The sequence below is a fragment of the Anser cygnoides genome, chromosome 8, assembly GCF_040182565.1.
Source record: "Anser cygnoides isolate HZ-2024a breed goose chromosome 8, Taihu_goose_T2T_genome, whole genome shotgun sequence".
In the NCBI taxonomy this organism is placed as follows: Eukaryota; Metazoa; Chordata; class Aves; order Anseriformes; family Anatidae; genus Anser; species Anser cygnoides.
In genome coordinates, this window is record NC_089880.1 from 8,389,068 (window position 1) to 8,416,966 (window position 27,899).

The following is a 27,899-nucleotide window of genomic DNA, read 5'->3' on the forward strand; positions in this document are numbered from 1 at the left end:
ACATGTCAATACATTTATAATGACAATTCATTTTGCCTACCTCTGGAAAAATAATACTATGAAGTAGAAGGAAAGCTTTCCTTTTCAACTGTAATTTTGAAAATTCAGTTTTCTTGAAGGATATTCTAATCAAGAAAAGATTAATGATTCATGCAAAATTCAAAAAAAACAATGGAAAAATATTAGTCTCCTTCATCATCCCAGAATGTGATGAAAAAGTAAATTTCAGTGCAGAACAATTCCAGAGCAACATTTAAAGCTGTAATTTTAAAAGCTACTGAATTTATCACAAGGTTGGAAAGAAGGAAAAGAGCATCAATAGCAGTCCTGAAGTTATAAAAGTGTAATCTTAAACTATGAAATGGCACAGCAGAGAATAAGATTCGTGCTGTGACAAGACTGATGGTGCTTTTTCATCTCTCCCTTAAAACTCCACAGCACAAACAATCTCTTCTCCCTAGCCATGGCCACTTTTTTTTATTGGTGACTCTTAATTTGTTGTTCCTAATTGTATTTTTAAGAGAGTTTCATTATTCTTAATGTCTTGTCTCTGTAGCAGCTTATATATAACTAGATTTGAAAAACAGAGTTTTTTTAATATCCGTTTTAAATCTCAGATTAAGAATTTGGACCATATATTAAACAAACCCTACAAAACCTTCTTTTGTAATATTTCCTTCCATTGAGCTTAATCAATCTGAATGTTCTGTATTTCTTGAAGGTCTTGAGGAAACCTTATATATTCTATGCTTCATTAGCCCTCTCTAATGTTAATAATAAAAGCACGGTATTGTAGAACTAAATATATATATAGCAGCTTACATCTCAAAATAATTTTGAACTGATCAGAGGGATCACTGCATCCATTTCCACACACACCCATTTCAAATCATATTGTTTCTTTCATACAATTTCACTGTGCAAGCAGAGAATTATAAGCCTTCCTGCAAGATTAATTTAATCTTACTGATTACACAGGAAATTTTTAATGCAGTTTTAAATTTGGCTAGGTTACCAGCACCACCAGATGCTAATCTACCACAAATAGTTGGCCACTGATATTTAGAATCATCAGAATAGCATTTGCTTGCGTACCTGTTCCTAAGAGGACTCTTTCGGTTACTAATCTTGTCCAACTTGCTTCATTCTAAGATACATACCCACTGGAGGCTGCAGGCTATAGCCACGTCCAGAGTCCTTACAAATAAAATTTGTCATAACCATTGGCAACATTTTTCTAAGTGTTTTTCCTATTATGATTCAGGACTGCTTTATTACTGCCTTAATGCAAGAGAGTTCTTTTAAATTTGATACTCCTCTAAAAAATGACTCCTTTCTTCTGAATGTTTCCCAAACCAATATTGTGCATTTTTATGAACCTGAAGTACTCAGTAATATGATTTCTTCTTCTACTACTACTTTGTGTGTGTGTGTGGTTTTTACATGCAAGTTTACAGAACACAACTCTCAAAACCAAAGTTTCTGAATTTAGGAAAAAGAAAGAATTCAGGAAAGTTCTCCTAACAAAAAGTTTCATTTTAAACTAAATTGAAAATATCTAAAACACTATAAACACTCAACATCTTATATTAACCAGTCATCTGAGATTGCATGAGACAAACCTGAAATGTAGACCCTAAATGCATTGTCCCAAAGAAAATCTCCAGGATGCTACTCTGTCTTGGATTTAGAAACAGTATATAAGACAAGTAATTGCTATAATTTATTTCCATCCAGTAGACAACATTTTTGTTTTTCCTCTTTTTAATAACAGTACAAGAACCCATTCTCATCATCACAGCAAGGGAATGGAGACGCTTAGCACTGGATAATATGGCCTGTCAGAAAGGCATGTTTTCCTGTCTTTTCACTTGATGCCAGAGAGACACCCTTGCGTCCTGTGTTTTCTCTGCTATTTTTTGCCGTGGAGTTTTAAATAACTACCCTTATTTAAAATGGTAGCTTACACTTAATACAGTGGAAGTATTTCTCTGTGCTTGGGTATTATGTTTCAGTGGAATCTGAAAAGCATGTGGCATAAGGGTTTATCTTAGTAAATTCCTTTGTGTGTTCAAGGTGTGAACACATTACAAATATGGTGACCTGAACATGAAAGTTATCAGATGGGCAAGGAAATACTATATCATCATTCTTAACTATTTTTGTCTTGAGCTGAAATGCTTTACTTCTTAGCTATTTCCAATATCCAAATACTTCACACGTCCCATTTTTCTTTCAGTAATATTGCATTTTCGTTCACCTGCAGTTGCATATGGTTTTCTCAATCTCCCAGTCTTTCCTGCAAACTCACAGGGCTACAAAAGACTACGTACCCTTAATGTATGCATCTGCTGTTGCATTTCAGCACAAACGTGAAATAAAGTGAAAGTTATCCACAGTAGAGCAGTACATTTATGTAATTCAGAGACTAAATTATATATTTTCTGAGTTGTACTAATAACTTCATATATTTTCTAGAAAATAATCATCTTTCCCTTGAATATTCAGAAAATATATATAATCACGGTTCCTGGAACAGGGGACATATTTTGTCATTCTGTATTTATTCAAAATGCACTAACTAATTAGCTCAGATTGGTGAAATCTAACATTAAACCTTCAGTGGTTTATTAGAAAAGAACACAGTCCAGATTCACTGAAATGGATATTGAATGCATCTGATGATTAATCTATCCAACCACGGATAAAAATAGTCTAGAGATAATGGATGGACATTTTTATCTATCTGGTCTGGTAGTGATCATGTTAACTTATCAAATTGACAACAGCATGGTTTCTGAGAATAGTTATGTCAGGTCTAGGACATTCTTACCACCTGGCTGATGCTGTAGACATAAATCAATATTTTGAGTATGTTTTATCTTCAATAACATCACAGAAGTCATAACTCACTTCATGGCATTATTACATCTATTTGTGACAGACGATTTTCTGTCAAAATATATTTTCACAAAAACTACAATTTCCCAAATATTTGAATGGCATATTTCTGTAATATAAATACAATCAAAATACTTCTGTTTGGTAAACTGATTTGACATCTTGAATATTAAAGATAACTTCCAGTTTGTTCCTCTGCTTTACAGCACAAGGAATGAGTAATTTGTTGATACTAGTAGCCAAAGTCACAGATTTGACCAATGTCCTAGACTCGAGAACTGTTACCCAACTTTCTCCTTGCTCACTTTAAAAAAGGAAGCATTAAATAAAGTTCTGCATAACCCTTACTGCAGCTCCACAATAAGAGTCCTGAATGTAAATATAAAGCACAATGACAACGTAGGCAAGTTATGATCTGTCAAATAATTGGAGAAATGAACAAGTTATTTTTGACCTCGTTTGTGTATAATACGAGAACTTAACTCCAACCAAAGAGGAGAAACCCATAGTACCTCTTCCTGATGTTTCAAATGACTACAGAAAAGAAGGAAAAGACGAGGGTTTATATAGTACAAAATATTCATTTTAATAATGTAAAAATGCAACTTATGAAGGGGAAGAGAGATATCAAATAATTCAAGAAATAAGCACCACTGAAATAAGATGACAGCACAAATTAGGATAGGAAGAAGTAGCAATAGCAGGAGTGGGCAATTTTTTCCAATTGCATTTCTTGTCCTGTAAGTCAACACCCGTAGTAAGGATAGAAGAATAATTTAGCACAAACCTCATTGTTCTATGAGTAGATTTCCAGAAATGAACTGAAAATGGTAATAAGCATCCCATAAAGTCAGACACATTTTAACAATCAAGATGGACACATTTCTAGAATAAGACAAGATTGGTTCCAATTACTTTATATTGCTTATATTTGTCCAACGAAGAGCAAAACATGACCCTAATGTAGAGAAGAATCAACATGCAATTCTATTCCATAGCACTTTGGATCCTTATCATTTTGGATCTACAGAATTTTACAGTACTGGATTTCTTAAAACCTAGTTTCCAAGTGTGTGATGCGAGTCTGAAGAAAAGGCAGATGAAGCTTAAAAATGAAATTCAGAAGTAAATCTGATTCCTGCTTTGGGATTTACTGAGCCTAATGTTACTGCTTATAAATGAATATTTTACATAAATTTATTTTTTTTCCTAAATTGCTGAACAGGAATCAAGAAGGGCTGCATTATTGTATAGTCTGGAAACAGTGTTTTTTTTAATTTTTATTTTTTTACTAATGAATTAGAATAATGTTTCTAATCGTGGTAATAAAAGTGCTGAAGAACCTTTTGTATGATGTTATTGAAGGATCTATGAGAATATCTAAAGCTTCAAAACACTTCTGAAGTAAGGTATTATTTTCATACCCATTTTACAGATGCATGAAGAGTAATGAAGGACATGAGTGACTCACACAAAGTCATAGTCTGTAAGAGAAGTGGAAGTAGTCCTATAAGTTCCATCTTCATGAATCCTAATGTAAAAGCACTTGAGAACACAATGTGCATTCCTTACACATAGGTGATTAACATGACTACTGTAGGACAGCAATCTGTTTGCTGAGTGCTATATTTTCTGTTAGCCTAACATTTTGCATAAAATCCATCCAGAAAGTCCCTATATACATTAGAGAGTGTAGTACATATGGAGGATTTAATTGAGATATACTTTTCATTTGCATTGTGCCATCCATGATTGACTCTTTAGTTTATATATAGTTAGGTCAACATATACAGTTTTGTTCAATACAAGATTTGAAATAACAGCTGATGAAATAATTTCTCTGTATATTTTTCTTGTGTCTATTTTCAAAAGTATTAGGTGTATTACAACAACATTATACGGAAAAAACAAGGGGAAGTTATTTGGTAAAGTTCTATACAAATTCAAAAATATAAAGATTTCTTATTCAATATTAGGAAGTCAATATCAGTTTTCATAAATCTTTGCTATCTGAGTAATGGTAATGGAATAGAGATATTCTATCTAAGTAGTAGACTAAGCCTTAGCCTCTCAAAATCTCTAGTTTAAAATTCAAATAGATGTATTAGTGTCACACGGTCAACTAAAAGAACACATTTCTGTCTGAAATATTTTCTGCAGCAAATACTTAATTGCTATAACTGAAATGTATTTAAGAGAAGAAAAATCTCAGTTTATTCTACTTTGACAGTGTCTTCATAAAACTAAATTCATTCTTTCCCTATGGCATTCAAATAGGTCTTGATCTTCTGAAAATGCAAGAATGAATTCCTCCTTTCAGTAGCCAATGATTCTGTTACTGAAAACTGTCTAGGAATAAAAAAAAATATAAAATAGAGAAGGCATATAAAGTGCCCTCGTTGTTTTCAGTAAGAGGCATGCTCATAGCTACACTATAAATTCTGGCTGGAGAATAGCTTAATTATAGAGGTAAGGTGGTTCTAATCATTTTGATGATATGTTATGCAGTTAGAAGTGGAGTTATATAGTTAGCTCAGATCCAGATGGGATTATTCGTATTTGCTTACTTTTAGTCATCACTTTTTATATGGCTTATATTCATCATATATGACCATCAGCTGTACCAGGTGTATTGTTCATGCTCATCAGAAGCAAATACTGCTCCCACTGAAAGTAATATAGTGTGAATCAAACACTAAATTCAGAAGAAAAGAAAATTACTTAGCATGAAATAAATGTCTTCATGACCTTTAATATTCTACAATGAATGTAAGTTTAATTAAATAGCAAGCTTTGTGCTTATCCCTTTTTATATCTGTTTTTCTACTGTCAGGTTTGTGTGAATGCCATTAAAGAGTAGTATCTATTTCCTTTTCATGCTATCACCAGCACTAGTGAACATTTAACTGTGATCTGAATTGTAAGCAGTAGTCATCCAACCTTAATAATAATTCATCCAATACTGAAAGCATGTGCAGAAGATTTGGCAATTTTAAATATAAGCCAATATAGGGAACTAAATTTAATGCCTCTCTTGCTTTCTCTTATCAATTCCTCTCCTAAATTCCATTAAAACACAGAAAAAAATAGACATGTCTACAGTACTGTTCCATCACAGCAAGTACTACTGTGCAGTACTACTGTGCAGACATACTTTCTTGTAAGGACTTTCAGAAACAAAGCACAATTTTGTAATTACAAAACCCAGACAAGGACTGGGGTAAAAAAAATAATAATAAAAAAATTTTGTATGAAACAGTAAAAGAAAACACAACCACCCTTGCCTAGATGATAAAAAGGCAGCAGCTGTCAGTTGTTTCTAGGAGGTCGTACTAGTCAAAACTACAACATACATGCAAGTGCAGTGCAAACATCCCAGAGCTGCTGTCAAATAATTGGTCTGTTAGCCAGCACAGCCTATCTAATTGATCAGGCAGTCTTGCACTGCAGTATCCTATGTATATTATTTTCTGAACACAAAAGTGCATCTCTGTACCATGCTTGATGTCTCTATACCAGTTCATACAAAACTGCAGCAGGTGCAAAATTTATAAGCTAAATCATGTTACAAGGCCTACTCATACTACCAGTGTAGCAAGATAGTGGAAAAGCAGCATTCACAGAGCTATTGCATTCTCTCCATGCATAGCTGCGGCAAAAGTAGAAACTGGATGCAAAATTAACTTCAGTCATACAATCTGAGAGACAGCATAGATAGGGCAAATCATCTTAACATCTTGAACCTCTCCAGGTTCAAGTGGATGCTGAAGATCTGAAGGCAAATTCTTGTCTTGTCTTCAGCATTTTCATATACAAGTACAGGAATTGATAATTCTGTTCAATGGAAAGTATTTTTATCTTTTGTTTTTTCCCCCACAGATCATGTTGTGTGTGAAGAGGAATTTAAATATGCTATGCTAGCTCTGAACTGTATATGTCCAGCTACCTCTACATTAATCACACTGCTGGTTCATACATCTAGGGGACAGTAAGTATATACTACCATTAAAAAACAAAGAAAAAAACCAACCTTGCAAAAGTAAGATTCTTGAGAAGATAGCTTAGCATGAACTGCCAGACAACCACAGCAGTCTTCAGATCATATTTATATTTTCCGCACTTTAAAAGCATCAAGATATTTTACTTAAGGTATTATAATTTCAAAGAGAATTCCCCTTCCCCCACTCCAACTACTTAACTTCTTGCATCTATTGTGCACTAGTTCCACAACGGAAAATGTTCATTGAGTTCAAACAAATTTCTTTTGCTAATATATAAAATACCATATTCTATTAATTGTGTGTACATTAAGAAGCAAGCAAACATACACATGAAGAGGTAGGTGGTTTTCAACATTACCACCACACTGCTGGAAGGGGTACAGAATTACAGTGTCTCTACAGACTGCAAAATCACAGTAGAAATTCTCCGTATTTATTAAAATAATTTTGCCATATCTAGTACATTTCTGTTACACTACAGTCTTGGAATAATAAGGTATTCCTATTAAAATGTCATGGTGAGAGAGAAGCATTTAAAAGTAAATCTCCAAATATATCTGTAGAAGTGGAGTACATGTGTACAGACTGTACATTTGAGAGCAGTAAAATGCCTATTTTTTTTCCAGGTAATCACATGCCCAATAATATCTTGATATTCACTAGCAGAATTATTTAACCTTCTGTATGGCATTTGCAGTATTCCCCTGTGCCAAAGATGGGGAACACTGAAATTATTGCTACTACCGGCAACAACAAATGTCAAGATTTTAATGGCACTGTCTGTACTAGAATCTGTTAACAGGTTGAAAGCAAAATTCTGTTTCCGTATCTCCTGAAAATCATGGTGACATACATTCTGTATCTGCCTATTTTTCATTACATGACATGCACACACAGAATACAGATCCGCTTTAAAATATTCCATATTATTTGTACATGAAAGAAGAGTAGTCTTAACATCAGTCAGTTTTCTAGCAGCATAAAAAGTAATATATGAAAAGGACTCTGACTCTGTTTTCTACTGCACCTTACAGTATTAGCATTTCTAACACAGGTATATTGATCCCCAGGCATACAGATTCCCAACTAAGATTCAAAAAATTGTCATAGAATGCAAAAGTACTTATTCCTTCTTTTGCAGTAAAAAATAATTGATGTAAAAAATTAATTGTTGTTAAAGTAACCAATTTATACTCTGGCCATAAACTTTCAAAACTGGTTATTGTATACTAGGAGTAAGAAAAATATTTTTTGTGCAAATAATTATTAGTATTCCTTTGAATCCTATTTGCAGAAACATACAAACTTGCTGGATCAGTACAAAAAGACTTAAGTGAAAATGTTTAGTTGTCAGACTTACACTTTTAGACAGCACTCATCAGAGCAATTAATCTCAAATGGGTTCCCAACATACTGTCGAATGGCGAACTTCGGATAGCGTAGAGCACGTGTATTAATGCTGGACTAATTGGTTGAATAGATGTGACTGTTCTTTAGAGCCCAACTGTATCTGTGAAAGTTAAAAACAGATACTAGAAGGAAGTAACTTCAAAAATATTTCAAATTTGAGTAGTCTTGACTTCACAATGTGAGAAGTAGAAAACTTAAAAGATCAAGTATTCCCCTCCCAACATGTCACTAAGCTTTCCAATTTAATATTTTTGCTGCTTCCCTTCATTCCATCTTTACATGCATTAAAAAGCACAATTCCCAGACTGGTGTTTTTTTCTTCACATCTTATTAAAGATGATCTTTAATAATGAGAGTTTTAACCATTGATGTTTAACAAGTATGTGCTTATTGAATATAATATTCTGAATTTAAAGGACCATAATCACATATATTTGAAAAAAAATATTTTGTGTGTGTGAAAATAATTGCTTTTTCCTGGATTATCCCTTAAATGTCCCGATTTTATCGATCTCTTATGTATTTAACATTTTTATTCATAAGTCAATGTTATAGAGGAAAAATTCATTTTAAACATGCATTTTTCATGAAAGTTTCCTGAGATTTCAACTGACTTTGGAGTGCATGAAAAATGTTGGTAAAACAAATGACTCTGCACTTCATTGTCTCCAGGGGGTAATGTGTTTTCAAAATAGCTTTAGGTTTTTAGCTTCATCTACAGGTTGACATTGTATTGCAGACATAAAATTGCTTTGGATTTGGCTAATTAATAAGTCAGACTAATTGTTTTAGATTTTATAGCTATTTTCCAGGTTAGGTAAATGAACTAATTGTTAAAAGACCTGCCCAATGACCTTCATTAATGCATAAGAAAAATGATGGCAAATGAACATTTGAGTTTATCTCAGTATAAGTGAAAATGGATTATATAAACTACAAATTAAAATTTAACTATATGTGCATTTATATCTGGACAAAATACTAAACTGTACCTTGATAATGAAAAGTATCAGATAAATAGACTCCCAATGTTAATAGTGAAACCCTTTCCCTTAACATTGGTTCCTGTTTCATTATCTTTTCATTATCACGTTTTGTTTACTACCAATAACTGTATTCAACTTTCTGTAGGATGTGAGGTTTAAAATCCCTGTAAGCACTGACTTACATAAAAAGAATAGACTTGGATTATGGGGACACTGTTTCCAACTTTGGATAATCCTTTCAAGTCTATTCAAAATCATTGGAATGATTTTCTTAACGATTAGCTTTAGCTTCCACAGAATCATCTAGGTTGGAAGAGACCTCCAAGATCACCTAGACCAACCTCTGACCTAACAAGTCCTCCACTAAACCATATCACTAAGCTCTACATCTAAACGTCTTTTAAAGACCTCCAGGGATGGTGACTCAACCACTTCCCGGGGCAGCCCATTCCCCATATTTGCTGACTTACAAGTTTAGTAACCTTAATGCAGTGATTGGGAGTGTTTGTTCAAATTGATATCACAGATAAGAATTTATTCAGAAAGTAGCAGGATTGATAATTTAGAACTGTGAAGTAAAAAAAAATGCTACTTGATACTCAAATAAATAAATAAATGTTCCCACCCTTAACAACCTCTTACAGTGACAAAGCTTTATCATTGTCTCTCTCCTAGATCTCTTTTTGATACAGCCTTCTCTTATCACTCAAAGTAGGAAATTTTTCTCTAAGTCTCTAGATCTGCTATTCACAGGAGTGTGTAGCTGTAGTCCCTGCTGAGGGAGATGCTGGAAGCATCTAGCCACAGCAATGCTCCTGGCTGCCAGGAACCAACGTGTCTCTTTAGCACAGCTTTTAAAAAGAAAGATACTTCCAAAAACCGTCATTGCTCTATATCAGCTTTTCCTAACCAATATTTATCAGAGAACTACAGAATGTTTGAATGACTAATTCTAAATGATCATCAGTTTATTAACTTAGAGTGTTGGAAAAAGACACCATACGGAAATAAGTAAGGTTAGCAAAAATAAAGCAGATCAGAACTTGAAATTGCTGACAAAACTGAATAAGAAGTAATCATGAATAGTGGGTTCATTTTAAGTTCAGCTATAACTGAGTCCAGTTACATACTGAAAGAAATCATTTGTAAGTGCACTTGCAAACTGTATGCTGCTGTTCAATTTTTACCAAGTTCAAATGACTGCCTATGTCTTTCCATTCCACAAGGAATGGCTCCTCTTTTTCCATACAATTTTAGACACATCCAACCAGAGGAGATTATCAAGACACTGACCAATTCCTGGCTTTTTGTAATTTCCTTGGTGGAAAAGTCATTGATTAAGGGAGAATATGACCATTGTCACATTCTAGCTTCTTGTCATTTGTTAATTTAGCAAAGTTAAATCTTAACATACATGGCTTATATTTTCATGGAATTGAAGAGTTCATTGACATTTAATTTGTTAAAAGAAAAATTGTCCCAGGTATTTGTACTCTTACAAATGAACTGCCAAGTAATATATCTACAGGTAGACACAGGAAATCCTATATTTGTGGTATTTATAATATTTATATTTATAAATGGTGTGACACAAGTAATATGAGCTCGTTTCTGATAATCATGAAGATAAGTACACTAGGATAATACTGGAAACTGAAGGCAATAAATAGCAGCAGAACACAGAAAAAAATAATTATTCTGTATTATCCTAATTAGAATAACACAATAAACAGTAAACAAAAAGAAACACATACATAAAGACATCTTGTCTACTGATATAAATATGTGAGAATGCTAGGGAAAATGTTCACTTGCTAATCAGTTTTGACTGCTTATAATTAAGGGGAGGTTTGCTGCTGCTTATGTGAACTGGCTTTTCTCTTTAATACTACTTTTCACATTAACCAGACTAGATTGCCATCCTAGCTGTTTATGGAACTCAAAACCTCAATTTGAGAGATATCAAAATTCTAGCTTTATTCTTATTTAAAATCTTATTATTGATCATAATTATTAATCTTAACATTTACCTTTAAACATTTCCAATCTAGTAATAGAACTCTAATATTGTTTGCATTACGATACAAAGAAGAAAATACCATTTCTGACTTGAACTTCATGTGATCTTTACAGAACAGCACCATGGGAAGCTTTTCGACAGCTAACTGGAACCAAGCAGACTTCAAGCAGGTAAACATTTCATAGGGGGTAAAGGGAAATACGGAACAATTTTCTTCTGAAATTACAATCTATTCTACACGTAACACACTGTTTTTTAATATTGTTTTACTTATTTCCATTAACCCTGAAACAAAACGTTTCTATGCTGAGGGTGGAGAAAAAAAGGTAAACTGAAGAAAAACAGAAATTGTGTCAAAATACTGAAAACTCATAAGAAAGCAAAACACAGAGCATGTTTGTCAGTTATATATCCTGATACAGATAGGGATATATGCATCCATTATATCAAGTGAAGCTCATGCAGATGGAACCCTTTTTCCGTGTAACACTTCAATAAAGGAATAGGCTCACAGAGGCCCGAAGTTTGCAAGTTTTGGTATTATCTAAGGTTTGGAAAATTTCCACTAACAGTTCACTTTGATAAAAGAAGGTTAGCTACATATAATAAAGGCGATTAAAGGTGATATCCTTAAGGTGATTAAAATAATAATTCCTTCCCCCCCCCCCCCCACTAGGAGAAAAAGGGTATAAAAAGGGTATATACTTATAACAGTATACAAGGCACAGTAACTAAAAATGTCTTTTGGGTAAATGCTGAAGATAAACTGAGAATTAAATGCAGAAAAAAATCTCTTTTACAGAAAAAGTGACCTAAGCCAAATGGGTCTTGCCTGTGTAAGTTATTTTTCAATGATTCTTTACCTTGTTTAAACAGAACCCAGGCAAACTGTCAAGGAGCATCTGAAGCAACTGCCTTTATAAATAGAATGAGCATGCTGTTGGTTTCATTTGTCATCTTTCAATTGCAGGGAATCTACTTACTGTGGTGTGAATTTAAAGTAATTCTGCCATATTTCTCCTGATATCGAAGTACATAATCTTATAGGCCTATTACTTAGCAAAAAATGCACTTTAATTCATTAAAAATAATCTCTATACTTACAGTATCACCAAGCTTTGATCTCAGATATTTCTTTTAGATTAGCCCATGGGACCTTTCCGATATACATTTGTAGTTTCTACAGCCAAGTGATAATGCTCTGAGATTAATAAGAATTTTACGTTGTTTTGAATTATTCTCTTTATTGGTATGTTTCAGGGAGAGTCAGCAATCACCAGAACAATGGCAGAAAATGTATGGCAGATGCTCTGGTAATGAAGTGTATCATATTAACCTGGAAGAAAGTACTTTCTTTGCTGAGTATGAGGGGAAAAGCTTCACATACGCTTCTTTCCATGCACATAAAAAGTATGCTTTTTTTTTCAATCAAGTATTAAAAATTTAAATAATAATTTGTTTTGCCCAAAACGTACCTCTGCATTTGAAGGTGCAATATTATACATTCCGCTGTTTCTGGAATTAAATAAACTAACTCGTTCTAATAGTAGTACTAATAAGTATATTAATATATTATTTGTGTATTATTATATTATACTAATATATTATACTATATTATACTATTATTATACTATATTATTATACTACATATACTAATATATTTCATATATTCTTCTCCATGTTACAATGGGCCAGGAAAAAGCTTGTGTTGTTATTTAAAGACAGCTCAATCTGAGAAATGAGAATATAAAGTATATACAGGATAGGCCTGACAACCAGGAAGAATCATACCTTTGAGACAGGTTATATCAGAACACCAGTCTTTGTTCATTTTTTGTTGTTTTATTTTGTTTGTTTGTTTGATTTAGGAGTCCGACAGAAATTTGGCTTCCTTCATGGCGTGTTTGTTTTTTGGAAAATACCCAGTTTTAAGGTGGTACTCACTATGTCCTGGTGATTTTTCAAAATAAAAACATTTTTCAGTCAGATTGAATCTTAAGAATGTGAAGATATGTTTCAGATCATTCATTTTTATTCAGTACTGCTATATGAGTTGAATATACAAACTGAACAAAAATCATGTATATTCATATGTATTTAACAAAATTAATGTATACCAAACCCTAAACACTGATTTTATTCTCATACTTAACATGTGAGAAAAAGATTTTTTTAGCTTTAATTCCCTTTTCTACCGCTAATCAAACAGATTTTTAGAAGTGAATGGCAAAAATGAATTCTGAAAATGGTTTCCATTACTTGTGAATAATGGAACAATTTAACTTGAATACTTTTTCATGTCATGTATCCATTCTTATATTAAATATTTTCTCAGAAGGGATTATTCATCTCGTTGAAAAATTAACTGAAACGGCATTAAAAGAATACTCTGGGGATTAAGAAAAATGTTGGATTCAGATGCCAAGGGATTCATCAGCTTATAAAAACTGCTTGATCAGAAGTGCCCTATTTAAGAGATAACATTTTTCAAATGTATTTGTCCTCCAGAACTATACAAAATAGAAAATAAACTGAAGACTCGTTTCTGACAGTGGAAATTCTGGTGTATACAGAACTATGCGAAATGAACCATGCCTTTCCTTTTCTAATTAAGGTTTGGAGTCTGTCTGATTGGTGTTAGAAAGGAAGATAACAAAAACATTTTGCTGAATCCAGGTCCTCGATATATCATGAGTTCTACAGATATATGTTTTTATATAAACATCACCAAAGAAGAAAATTCTGCTTTTAAGAACCAAGAAAAGCATAGAAAAAGACATGAATCAAAATTATCATATCATGGAGCTTCTAGGTTGCCTGTACACAGCATAATAGCCAGCATGGGTAAGTAAAAAAAAAATAAATCAATAAGTAGCACATTTATAGAAATACACTGTTAAAAGCTTTAAGAAATTAAAACATTAAAATAGAAAGAAATTGTATTAAACACTTGCCCTCTTATTTTCCAGAAAAGTATTTTTTTTCTTTTATTTGAGAATATGGAGTTAAACTGTTTAAGACTGTTGTATATAAAATATATGCAAACCAAAACAGATGAGAAAATCACATAGCTAATTTCTGTCATTCACAACTGGACTTTCACAGTAAATTTTCATAATCTTTAATTAACAAAATGCCCTGTGCAATTTGCCTCAAAGCTGCTGTAACTGTATCTTACTCAGCAGACAGAGATAGCCCCCCCACCTCCCAACAGAACTAGTGTTATCAAGGAGCTAGCAGACATACAAGGAGAAAAATCAGTATGGAAGATATGCCTATGATAGTCTAAAAGTCAGATCAAATAAGCCAAAAAAATAAACCCTGCTTGATTAAGATAGAAAACCATGCTGTAAATCATGTAAAACTATCTTTGTTGTCAGTTCTTAGTGATACTTGAGAAAAATTTGAGCAGGTTCCAGAACTGAGATTTGGTGTAAATATATATATATACACACACATGTTCGTATAAATACGCTATCATTAAAAACATCAAAAATATAAATACTTCTTAGAATGGAGCTTATGATTTTCACATACATGGAAATAGAATAAATTGATTTTGTACAAATTAATCAAGTAACTACACATTAGTAATTTCCATCAAGATTTTTCTTCTTTTCCATGGCAAGCACTAGTAGATCTTACAAGAAATAATGAGATAAACAATCCTGTCCAAGTCATTGTATTTTCTCTCTCTCATTTCAGGAAATAATTCAACATTTTAAAGTTAAAACAGACACTGAAAATTAAAAATTAAAGTGAATTAAAACAAATTAAGAATTCAGGTTATGGATTAATTACAAATGGTTATATATATTCATGATCAGAGAAAATGCAATTTTGCAGGAAAAGGCTTCTTCAAGTATAGTTTAAACATTTGTTATATTTTAATGCAATAAACACAAATAATCAATACAGTATTCCTTTCAATCTTTGGCTGTGTGAGTCAGATAATCCCCATGAAATATGGGAATCTCATTTAAATGTTTTGACAACCACATTGAGAAAACGATTTCAACACTACTTCAGGGACAGTGGCTATCGATTTACAAGACACAGGATGTCGAACGTCCAGTGGACCTACACTAGCTCTTCCTTCCGAGGGAGGTAAAGAGGGCAGACGGCCCAGTATAGCACCTGTTTTGGAGGTTGCAGACTCATCCTCACTTCAGACATGCGACCTGCTAAGTGACCAGTCAGAAGATGAAACTACCCCATCGGACGATGAAGTCTCTGCAGGCTTAGAGTACGTATATTCAATATAAACTAATTATTTGAAATGCTAATAGTATGTAAAAACAAGCATGGATAATTTTTGGACATGCAGATCAATCCAAGAAGTTTTAGCAAGCAAGAGACAAAGGCCAATTATGGAAACATTTCCTCTTTAAGAAATTCTATTGTCTGTTAGCAGAAGACTGTTATGCCCATTTTGAAATATGAAAAAACAGATCAACTCCTCCATTTACTGGAGATTTTCTACACTCTATTAAAGACTTAGATATGTACAGCAATTTATTTTATAGCATAGACAAAGTAACATTCCTGAGCATTTTTCCTACACTCCATAGTTATAAGGACAGGACTCAACTAAGTTGTAAATGGATAAGTACTTCTGTCCTGACAATCAGGTCATTTAACAAGCTTGTTGAACAATAGGAGTAAGTATCTGACTTCAAAATGTAGGAACAACAAAAAAAGCAGTATGAGACAAACCAATCTAAAATGTTTGTATGTTACTGAAAGTAATGATGCATTGCTCACATAAAAGTTCAAAACCAAAACCTTTAACTGCCGTACAGGTAAGCAATTATGTTTATTGGGATTACTGACAGAGATATTAAAACTGAAATACACAATTAAGCCTATGGCTCATGTAGCACAGTTTCCTATCTCCTACAGTGGGAAGTATGAGAGGCCCCATGGAAGATCACAAAAATCCAATGAAAAAAATAATATAAAGTCATCTTCAGTCTTCAAACTGAAATAACAGAGTATAAAAGGCTTCCTGTTTTCTCGGTGTCCCCTGATGACTGTGGATATTGTACATATCATGTATGTACAACTGAAAAGCTTTCTAACTCCTGCTGCAAGTGACAGTCTTCCTTGCTACCACCCAGACTTATTAAAAATGAAGGCCAATTAGAAAGTTCATCTCAGGTAAAAGAAGCTAATGACCTCTCTCAGTCTTAATGAGTTTTTGAAAGACAAATGGAAAAGGAAGAACAGCAGTTCCACTATGATTTCTAGGCTTTTTTACATCTTTATTTTCCTTTGTTAGAAATTTCCTGTATGTGTGTTGAAAACACTAGGACAACGCACTACAATGCAGCAGCCCAATTCTAAAGATGCCTATACAAAAAAAAAAAAACAATCAGAATTCCTTCATTCCACAAAAATGTGACAGGTCTCACTAACTTTTATAGAATTGGACAAAGAAACAAAATACATTCTTTATTCGTTTTATACACTTGAGTCTATGTAACTACAAATAGCTACAAAACTTAGATGTAGGTATAAACATTGCATAAAACAGTTGCAAAGCCAATTGTGTGTTTCAGTAATTAGCTATACTCAAAAAGTGTTTTTTCTACTCTCCTAGGTATGCCAAAGGCTATCCTCCTTACTCTCCTTATATTGGAAGCTCTCCCACATTTTGTCACCTTCTGCATGAAAAAGTACCCTTCTGTTGTCTAAGATTAGATAAGGTAAAGGGAGTTTCTGTTACTGGATGAAACTGCATTCACATTTGTCTTTTGCGTCAGTTAAATTCTGGTTTTAGCTTAGAGATAAGCTTTATTTAGTACCTACTAAGTTTTCTCACCCTTTTCATCACCAAATATTGGTTTATGTCTACTCAGGTCTGTATCGGGTCAGCTGATACAATTTTCTATTTCTAGTCATAAAACCCTTCAATGTCACAGCTAAGTCTTTTTATTCATACCCACTGAACCTTTTTCCTATTTTGATTTTAGGGGTGCCAACATAACTACTATGAAGATGCCAAAGCCTATGGATTCAAAAATAAATTGATTATAGTTGCAGCAGAAACTGCTGGAAATGGCTTATATAATTTTATTGTGCCACTCAGAGCTTATTACCGACCGAAGAAAGAACTAAATCCCATTGTATTACTCCTGGATAACCCGTATGTAGACTTTAAATATATTTTTCTCTATTTCTTTTCCTTTTGTTTAGGATAACATTTTAAAATCATTTACCATTGCTTTGGTAGATGATCACTCTTCACATGGCCAACTTAAAATCAAAAACATTATGGCACATATAACTTTGCAAAAAGTTGGTGACAAAAATAATACCCTGTGTGCATTGTCACGTACAACATTGACTTTCTGCTGACTGTAAAAGATCAAAATTTTTATGTCCTTATTATTCACTGCTTATATTTCAGTGGTATTTCTTAAAACACCCCAAATAAAATGAATAGTTCCTAAAGTTAAATAACTTCGTAAGCGCTATATAAAGATCAATCCATGCAACAGTTTTATAGCTACAAAACAGCACTTCAAACGCTAACTTTAAAAAAGGCACTTAAACATCTGGACCAGATAGGAATATTAATAATTTTACACAACAAGATAAGCAGGTCTTTAAGCCACTAGGACCCACCTCCCACCCCCCTTTCTCTGCGATTATATAAAATCATGGAAGATGATTAAAACCTGAAATATTGTTGTAAATACCATATCTGTATGGTGACCACTGGAATTATTAGCCTTTCTTTCATAATCTTTTTAAAATTTCAGACAAATTCTCTAGCAAGGCTACTTCATTTATAATTTCACATTGAATATAAGACTTTTTTGCAGCACTTTGGTGATGCTTAAGTACGTACAACCACAATTAGGAAGACATGCAAATAGAAGTTAGCCAGATGCAGAATATTAGACCAAACTATGACTTAAAGAAATGATAGCAGCAGAAATGTACAGATTTTGATTCCAGACTGACAGTTGCTTGCATATGTACGTTCTGGTTTATTATAAGTGATTTTTTATACAAAGATCTTCAGTGAAGTATCCTACTTAGCCTCAAACAGCTCTTTAATGAATCTATATATGCTGGTGTTTGGGAAAACAAAGGTTTTATGTTTATGTGTGTCATGGCATAAAATTTAATCTTAAAAATGCAAGTGCACAGGGACCTCTAGTGCTTATTGTCTTATTTACTATAGTGACTGAGTTATACTTTAACGCTGTTGTGATATTTTACAGCTAAAAACACTTTTCATAAGCATAAAGTAAAGCCGTGTTTGTTAAACTAACACCCTTAGTGTTGCACTCTCTACACAGCATTTTCTGTGACTCCTCCCAGCATTCAGTGAGGCTACAGAGGCCTAGCTGAAAAGCCAGCGTGCTTTTCATACGTGCATTGGGCAGAATTCATGCTGCCATTCAAGTCAAGTGGGATTTTTAAATTACTTCACTGGACTTAGGAACTCAGCTACTTTTGATGAACATATCCGCGCCTTGTTGCTATATTCCTATTTTCTGTTTATTGCAGCAATTTATTACGGTATGACTGTTCTGACATACATCTCGTGTTTTAAGATTTCAGTTGTTTCTCAGTACGTGAGAAGAAAGCCACTAAAACTTCTGAACAAAAACCCAATCAAGTAGTATTAGTTTTCACGTTCTGTTTTAAAAATAAGGTTTCCTCTAAGATTTTCTCATCAACTTGAATAGAGCTATTGGCACTAAAACCAAATGATGATTTTACTCACATTTTTATTAAGTTTTCACTGCTTATTTTAAAAACTGCTAATTCATGCATTGAAGTATAACTTGGTAGTATGTCTTTGGAATCAGCCATTCATTTTTACATTTGAAATTGTACTGTGCCATAAAATTTCTGATTTAAGAGGTGCATTTATTAATATAAGCATGTTAATTCTGATCATTCTTTACAATCACAGAAAACTGTTAATTCACAGCTTTCTGCAAACCTATTTCCTTTTTAAAGAGGTAATACTGCCAAAGTCTTGAAAAAGTTTATTTTTTATTTTGTAAAAAAATCACATGCTACCAGTTTATTGAAGTATTTTGGAAGAGATGCTGCTGTTGTGATACTGTGTTTCATTTTGTAATCCCATCTGCTGCTTAGGCCAGATATGCATTTTCTGGATGCAATCTGTTGGTTTCCAATGGTTTACTACATGGTGGGCTCTATCGACAAGTAGGTGAAGTAACTGCTAGAAAACTTAACATTGTAGTGCTCAGTGGTATGTGTTGTGTATTGTCAATGCATGTTTAAATGTGTGCTGTATTTGAAGATGATCTATTTGCATGCATGGTTTGTGTCTGTGTGCAATAGTTTGGGATTTCAAATTTCTGACTTCTGAAGGATACTGTTAGTGAAAAGAATGAGAGGGAATGCAGGTTAGTATCTTCAAAAATACAAAGTAACAATTTATTAATATGTATCTAGAAATTGCCAGATAATGCCCTGATTCTAGTGTTATCCTATACTTATCAGATTTGTTTGCATTTACAGACTAGGGTTTAGCAAAATATGTATAGAATATACTAAAACTGATATTCTAAGTGTATCCAACAGTCCTCATTTTCTGCTACATAAAATAATCACCTAGTCCTGTCTTCAGAAGTTCTGCTAATACATGTTTGCACCTCTAAGTTTAGCCACGTGGATTTAATATAAAAATCAGGCAGAAATTAATGGATCAATGGCTCATTAGCATTTTACTGATCTCCATTGTATAGAGTGTCAAATCAAAGAAAATGGTTTACTTCACTGCACAGCTAATATTTAGGTCAGGCTGCAAGCCCATAATACTCATTCTCCAGACGGAAATCAATCACTCAATTTGCTGCCCTGAATTAACAGAAACCAGTTTTTCAAAGAAAATTCTAGAGATTCAACATTTTTCAGTTTCAACCTGTTGTAACAAGAGCTTTAAAACTACTTGTAACAGTGATACAGTTTCAGATTTATCTTGGCAGTATCACAGTCATTGTGAGATTTTCAGTGAATCTACAGAACTGTTTTTCACTTTCCAGATTTTTCTCTAAACCAAAAAGGTATCTTGAGTTGTTAACAGATACTATTTTTTTTTAAAATCTCTTAATTCCCTAATAATTATAGAAAATTACCTAATAATTATAGAAAAAAATCATACCAGCAGAATAATCAAGTTGACTCAAAGTATTCAAAGTAATTAATAACTCAGAAGTGTTTGTGTTTCTATTAACATGGGAAATTCAGTTTAATAGAATTCTCTGAGTTTATTTCATTTATTTCAAAGAGGAAATCACCAAACTCTTCCCTAAATGTTGCTTTTTTTTTTTTTGAGAGCTGAATGCCTAAAACGGCAGTGTTATGCAGAGTTCTCCAATTTACAGTTATACTAGCATGTACTTTTGTACTTTAAATCACTTTAAACTCTTTCTACAATAACCAGACTCTGTAATTTATTTTTTGACATCTATTTTCATCTACGACAAGACTTAAAAATATAGTTCATACTTATTCTGTGTTTTCCAAAACATGTTTTTAAATCACATGCAATTAATAGAACCTGATCATCTTTAGCTAAGAACTACAATGAAAAATACACAGGGATCCTTTCTTATTTAATGTCTATGGTATAAATTTCCTAAGCATTTAAAGATGCCACCTACTACCTTTTGTACCATAATTATATTATATATTTGTTTTTGAAGAATATGTACAAGATGTAAAATAAATACCTAGAATTTGTATCCTTTCCCTTATTCCAAAATTTCAAAATGAATTTATAATAGGATATGTAAACCTAGGAACCTTAGAAGATTAATGAGAAAATGAAAAAAAATAATCACGATGATAAAGACAATATTATAGATAATATCAATTATAGAATCACAGAATGGTTGAGGTTGGAAGGGACCTCTGAAAATCATGTAGTCCATCTCCTCTGCCAATCAGGATCACCTAGAGCACATTGCACAGCATGGCATCCAGATGGGTTTTGAATATCTCCAGAGAAGGAGACTCCACAACCTCTCTGGGCAACCTGTTCTAGTGCTCTGTCTGCTCTGTCACCCTCACAGTAAAGAAGTGCCCTCTTATATTCAGGTGGAACTTTCTGTGCTTCAGTTTGTGCCCACTGCCTCTCATCCTGTCACTGGACACAACTGAATTGCCAAATGAGAAGCAAATATAATAACAAAATAGCTTTTCTCTTTGAAAGTAAACAGAAGGATGCAAAAATTTAGCTTTCAAATTTCCTCTAGAAACCATGAAATACTCTGCTCATTTTCACTTAATAATTGCTAGGTTTCTAGCAGCCACACACACACAAAAAAAAATTGTATGCCATCACAAGTCCTTCCTAAACTTTTCAAAAAGTGCTTAGTTTCTGTGGAAAATGTTATTGTTAAAACAACTGAAACACGCTTCATTTTGGAAACAGACATAAGACATGCTGGAAACTGTAACTCGGTTGCCTGTGATTGTTTCCTTTAGTTGAGCTCATAGGAGGTACTGAACAATATTGGAATATATTCACTATTCCAGCAAGGTGAAAAGTTTTCCTGAGGTACATCTGCTCCTAAAAGCATCATAAGAACACCCTAAGTAAACCTAATAGAGGAGTTTCTTAGACATAATGGTTTTGTTTGTTTGTTTGTTTTGAATTAACATTTTGAAACAAACAGTTGTGGGGAAGAGCAACCCAAATCATTTTAGGTCCATTTATTACCAAAAGTAACTACAACAAAGTAAGCTGTTAAAGCACATAAGGACATACAGTTTTCCCACATAAGTGTTAAAGGCTTATTTTAAAAATCTGAAATAGTTTTATCATTTTAGCAAAAGGAGAGGGACCATAACAACCTACTGAAATGCATTCTGTATAACTTCAAAGTCAAAATAATTATTCATATTCTATTCTATAAGTTCATTAAGATGATATGTTTAACTTAGACTATATTGGCGGTTATAGTATGTACATGGAGATGCAGGGAACCAGCAACTCAGCATGTGATTTACCAATACCAACCATCACTAGTCTTTTAAGCGTTCCATATTTAAGTGGCTTGTTTGTTTTTTTCTCCCTCTTTCTCTTCACAAAAGCCTAGATGATTTATTAAGATGCGGGGTCACCTTTGCAGCTAATATGGTGGTGGTGGACAAAGAAAGTACAATGAGTGCTGAGGAAGACTACATGGCAGATGCTAAGACTATTGTAAATGTTCAAACACTTTTTAGGTAAGAGATTTTTGCAATCTCTCTGTACACCTTTATTCATCATGAAATACCTAATAATGTGCTGTGTACTTAGATGAGAATTCTTTTCTTTTCTCCTACTTCAATTTCTACTTAATTTGTCTCATATGGGCAAATCTTTTCACATAGCAATAAACCTTAGCAATAAACTCTTTCTTGGCATACTAAGGTTTTCTTTTGAAATCTCAGATGATCATCCCAAAACAGGATGATTGATCATTTTTTAACGTTAATTTTCAGGTTTGCAGAAAGAGAAAGAAAGCTACTCTGGAAGACTTAAGACCAAAACTAGTTGAGAAAAAGATTGTTTTTTTTTCCTCAGTGCAGTCTTTCAGAATAATGGTAAAGCCAATACTAAAACCAGATTCTTCTAAAGCAGTAACTTCTAAAGCAGTAACCAATGCATTACTATGAAGTTAGTTATAAGTGCTTGCATTTTGCATATATGGTTTTGAACAAAAAAAGAGTTTTGTAGGCACATTTGCGCAGTGTTACCTATGAGAACAAAATACTAAGAGTCATAAAAGAATGCTTAGTGAAAAATGATCAGTATAGTAAATGGGCTAAGGAACGAGTTCCACGATGAAGAGCTTAAAAAAAAACCTGAGATCCCCTGTTCATTTGAGAACCACTCCTGATTAAAACCTCATATTATATAAATATATTGATTCAACAAGTACCTAAGGATACAAGTCACTTTAAACTGTGAAAAGGTTCTTAGTTGCTTTAAAAAATACCCAAACAACTCACGAAACCATACGTGTATATAAGCACTATACAGCCAAGTATGAAATACCTTTTTGATATAGAAGGTTCAGTATCATTCAACACTACACTACTGCGCTTTTGTGTGCCCATTTAACACTGGAGAGGGATGCATAGAAGTCTCTTGAAACTGTCAGTTTCTGAGAACTAAGCACATGAAAACAAAAGTATTTTAACAGATGTACTTTAATACACCTGCAACTACGTAGCTAAATGCTGTCAGCATTACTGCATGTGCTCAGAAGCAGCAATTTCTATGTTGCATAGAAACTAGTTCTGACCTGTTTTAACTTTGAGCTTAGTTTTTGAATTTATATCTGATTTTAGCATAGGTGTTTCATAATCACACACAAATTAAAAATTAAAATTGAACTTGATCTGTGCAACATTCAAGCGTACTATTAACCATATCACACTAGTGTATCTCACTGAGACTTTGATATGCATCACTAAATTTTCCAGAAATACTTCTTACCCCAAAATATAAAACAGAAATATAAACTGAATAACAAAATTTAGTAAGGACTAGTTGATTTTTCCCACAGTTGTGTTCTACCTTGTCAAACGCTAAAAATAAATAAAAAAACTGCAGTACCACCATAAATATCCAACTAGAACTTGCTGTATAGTCATTCAGTTGTCTTGCACAATGCCTACAACTAGATGGCAGCTTTAACTCATGTATGAAACGTAAAATTCCAAGTATAGTTTAGTATAGTTCTAAGACTGCCTTGTTCTTTTTGTAAATACCAAAATAAATGTTTTAAGATTTAATATAACATTTCTGAAAACTTTCTACACTTTTAAAAAGTATTGTATTTTAAATATATTTTAAAACTTTCCTAGAACACATACAAAACATTCACTATATTTTATGTAATATCAGAGTTGTAGAAATAACTAAGCTTCACAAAGAGGCGTAAAGTAGTGGCATTTACCTGTTTTGCAGAATAAACTACACAGAAGATAGAGGCTAAGTCTGAATCTCATTGATTTGATTAACTCAAATCAACTTATCTCATTAAGGGCTGCAGACAGGCCTGAAAAGATGTTCCAGGTGCGCTGTAATACTGTTTGGCCTAGGTTGCCATTTCTAATAAACCTGTTCTGACATTATTCCCTGATTTACATAAATTAGTCTTGCCTTGCCAGAAGAGTTGTTTCCCTCCCCCCAACTCCCTTTAGGAGCTGAATGTATTGTTTATAGCATGACAAGGTTATTAGCACCTTTAAGGCTAGAAATTGTTCCATACCAATTAGAGTTGTGACACTAGCTTATCTGACTTAATTACAGTTAAAAGGAGTGAAGAAGTGTGACTCAGTCAGTCATACAGAATTATAAAGGACTTTTTTTAATCCTCTGGACAGAAAAGAAGTAGGGAGAAATTAAAAAAATAAAAGTACAAGGAGAAATTACTAGTTTTGGGCTGTGTCCTAGAGATGCTTCTCACTTCTTGATGTAAAATAAGCCACCAACTATTGAGTCCCTATTGATAGCCATGACCTTAGAAAAATAGGTTTCCTTAGGCAGAGAATCTGTGCTAGAAAGAGCATTTATATTTACTCTTACTTTATATTAATGGATTTAAATGTTGGTGTTTGAAAAGTCCTTTTTAAGTTCCTATAAGCTAACATTGTGATGCCTATGTTTCAAATATTGCAAGAAGTCAAAATGTAGCAGTACACCTAATAACTAAGAAGTTCAGCTGGGATCTGGCAATCAGCACAAAATGAGGTTCATCTATAAATGAGGTTATGATGGCATTACATCGTTTATCATCTTGGCTCAGGAAAAAAACTAAAATGCGTCTCTCACTTGTCTGATTCCCAAATACCATTTCAACAGCAACCCATGTTTTCCATTAGGTTGCTTAAGGCTTTCTCCTCCCAGTCCAGCCATTTACTGTTTTTTATATATATATATATATAATATATGCATATATATTTTAAGCCAGAATGGAGTAGAGAAGAGGAGTCTTGGCACAGAATTGGCCTGTTCTGGTGCTGTAAGGCACTGCCTGCAAGCTTTCACCAGGGACAAGAGACAACCTGGCTTTGACAACCTGGAAAGTCTTTTCCCCTAATTCTGCTAGAGGGCACTCTTAAAGTATGAATTTTACCAATAGCAGGTTTGAAACAGATTTCCTAACCGAAGTCAGTTTTTACATCTTGGTGATGAACTAAATCCATTTTTAACAGAAACCTAGTAAACTGCAAATTTCCTGCAAGTTGTATACATTTTATCATTAGATCAGGTGTTCAATTTACTGCTACTCTTAGTTCTAAATGTTATACTGTTATTTGTCAAACCTGAATGTCTGTCCTTTAAACACAGCAGTACAAAAATTTTCAGCCAGCAGAAGTTTAAGTAATTATTCACTACACAATGCAGAATTAATGCAGAAGAAATCAGGATTTAAAGAGGAAACTTATTCCTCAGAACTTTAAGAAATTTGTTAAGCTCCTTAATAGATAAAAGTTCATACCTATAGAATATGACATTCTTAGGATTTTTACTTTTTAAACACATGATACAAGTGAAGATGTATCACAGACGCGTCTCAAGGGTATGGTTACTCTGTATTTAATCTGTGTATGCAGACTCTATTCAGACTCTATTCCTTAAGTGCTTTATCTTTAGTAGGACATAGCAGACTGTGTAACCACTCAGAGTTGGTATCAGTCCGACTGTAAAAGCTAAGAAGCTACAGAAGTTCCTGAGTGTACACAATGCCTTTCAGGGTACAGTGCACACAAATGGTCATCATTAAGTGATTCAAATTCTCACCCAGTTTGCCAGCTCCATTAACTCATCCTTATATAATCACTTAATATTTGGTTATTCACAGGGATGTAAGTGCTAACATAACAATGGCTAGCATTTCTATCGTCATATGATCATTAAAAGTCTACATTTTAGCTTCAACATACCTAGAAAACTTTTGCAATAGGACATCAACATGCATGCTGGTAGGTAGTTTTTGAAATGTATTTCCCCACATTTAGGCTCTACTTGAATTAATATTTCAGTGAAGTTCCTCACACAAAACTGAAGGAAAAGACTAAAGACATGGAATTTAATTGACACTAACTTACTAAGTTCAGGTTCCAAGAAAACCACACAAAAAATGGTCGCTGAGCACCGTTTCTTATTGGTATAACATGACAGAGTTAAAGCTTTGTGTCAAGGTCTGTTGTTCAAGAAAGCAAAGCTGATATCTCACATCTTTGCAAGGGAACTTAACCACAGATTTCTCTGAGTTTGACAAATAGTTCCCTGGAGGAAGAACTAGAACAAAACAGCTTTTATTTTTTTAAATGGACAATTGCTCAAAAAGTCCTTTTCATCATGGAAGTGATCGTGTAGACACATGGAGATACTGCCAGTGTATGAAGGCAGGCAGATTTTAAATCACATTTTGTACAAAATCTAGAGGGCCTGGGAGAAGAAGGCTTGCGTCTCAGTATCACTAACTACTACTAGACAGGGTGAAGTAATGTGCTGACCGGAAATTCAGAGAGAACAAACACAAGATACTAAACACAGGAAGGAATAGCCTTGTGAGGCAGTGCAGGTTAGGGAGCAGCTCTTCTGGGAAGGATCTGAGGGGCTTGGCAGACAGCAAGCTGAGCATGGGCTGACAGCATGCTCTTGGCAGCAAAGGCCGACACAATTGTAAGCCGATAGCATCTTGGGCTGTGTTAATAGGAGCATGACCAGTAGATGGAGAGAAGCAATAATCCCCCTCTACTCAGCATATGTTAAACTGAACCTAGACACTGCATCCAGTTTTCAGGGCCTTGATACAGCAAAGACATAGATAAACTGGAGGAAGTTCAACAGAAGGTCACCAAGGTGGTCACAGGCAGAAGCAGATGCCCTGTGAGAAGCTGAGAGAGTAGGACTTACTCAGCCTGGAGAACAGGGAGACTAACAGGGGACTTAACAGTCATCTTAGAACTTAAAAAAAAAAGAAAGAATGTAAGCTGAAACAAGGGAGGCTCAAACTGGATGTACAGAAAACCTTTTCCCTCTTGAGGACAGGCTAACAGCAGAACTAAACACCCAGGGAGGCTGTGCAGCCTCTGTCCTTGGAGGTTTTTAAGACCTCACTGGAAAAAGCCCTGAGCAACCTGGTCTGAGCTCATAGCTGCCCATGCTTTGAAGAAGGTGTTGGACTAGAGACTTCTGGAGCTTCCTTCCAACATGAATTATCCTTCAATTTTTCTACAAACAACAGTTTTAAATTCAAAGTCACACCTGGAATACTGTGTCCAGTTCTGGACTCTCCAGTACAAGAAAGACATAGATATACTGGAGAGAGTCCAGCAAAGCACCACTAAGATGTTCAAGGGACTGAAACATCTCTCCTATGAGGAAAGGCTGAGAGAGCTGGGACTGTTTAGCCTGAAGAAGAGAAGGCTCGGGGATGTCTCAGTGCGTACATTTTTACTGGGAGGATGACTGAGCACTGCAATAGGTTCAACAGAGAGGTTGTGGACTCTCCCTCTTCAAAGATACTCAAAATCCATCTGGACACAGTCTTAGATGCTACAATAATCTCAATA

At 33.9% G+C, this 27,899-nt stretch overlaps 1 protein-coding gene and 1 long non-coding RNA gene across 18 annotated transcripts in view; one reads left to right on the forward strand and one right to left on the reverse strand.

Moving 5' to 3' along the window:
* KCNT2 (potassium sodium-activated channel subfamily T member 2) overlaps positions 1-27,899 on the forward strand; it is a 147,299-nt gene that overhangs the window by 87,774 nt on the left and 31,626 nt on the right. For 10 of the 14 annotated variants that reach the window (XR_010833067.1, XR_010833068.1, XR_010833069.1 and 7 more), the window contains 9 exons: positions 6,781-6,889; positions 11,432-11,488; positions 12,579-12,728; positions 13,933-14,162; positions 15,348-15,564; positions 16,921-17,026; positions 17,294-17,466; positions 19,443-19,514; positions 22,413-22,547. Coding sequence is in view for 11 of the 14 variants with exons in the window: in XM_048053619.2 (XP_047909576.1) it covers positions 6,781-6,889; positions 11,432-11,488; positions 12,579-12,728; positions 13,933-14,162; positions 15,348-15,564; positions 16,921-17,026; positions 17,294-17,466; positions 19,443-19,514; positions 22,413-22,547 (1,249 nt within the window). In the remaining 3 variants the exon portion in view is untranslated. The remainder of the gene's footprint in view (positions 1-6,780; positions 6,890-11,431; positions 11,489-12,578; positions 12,729-13,932; positions 14,163-15,347; positions 15,565-16,920; positions 17,027-17,293; positions 17,467-19,442; positions 19,515-22,412; positions 22,548-27,899) is intronic. The other 4 variants (XM_048053626.2, XM_048053625.2, XM_067001199.1 and 1 more) reach the window with 1 other exon arrangement.
* LOC106041592 (uncharacterized) overlaps positions 1-27,899 on the reverse strand; it is a 259,478-nt gene that overhangs the window by 43,584 nt on the left and 187,995 nt on the right. The window lies entirely within an intron of this gene.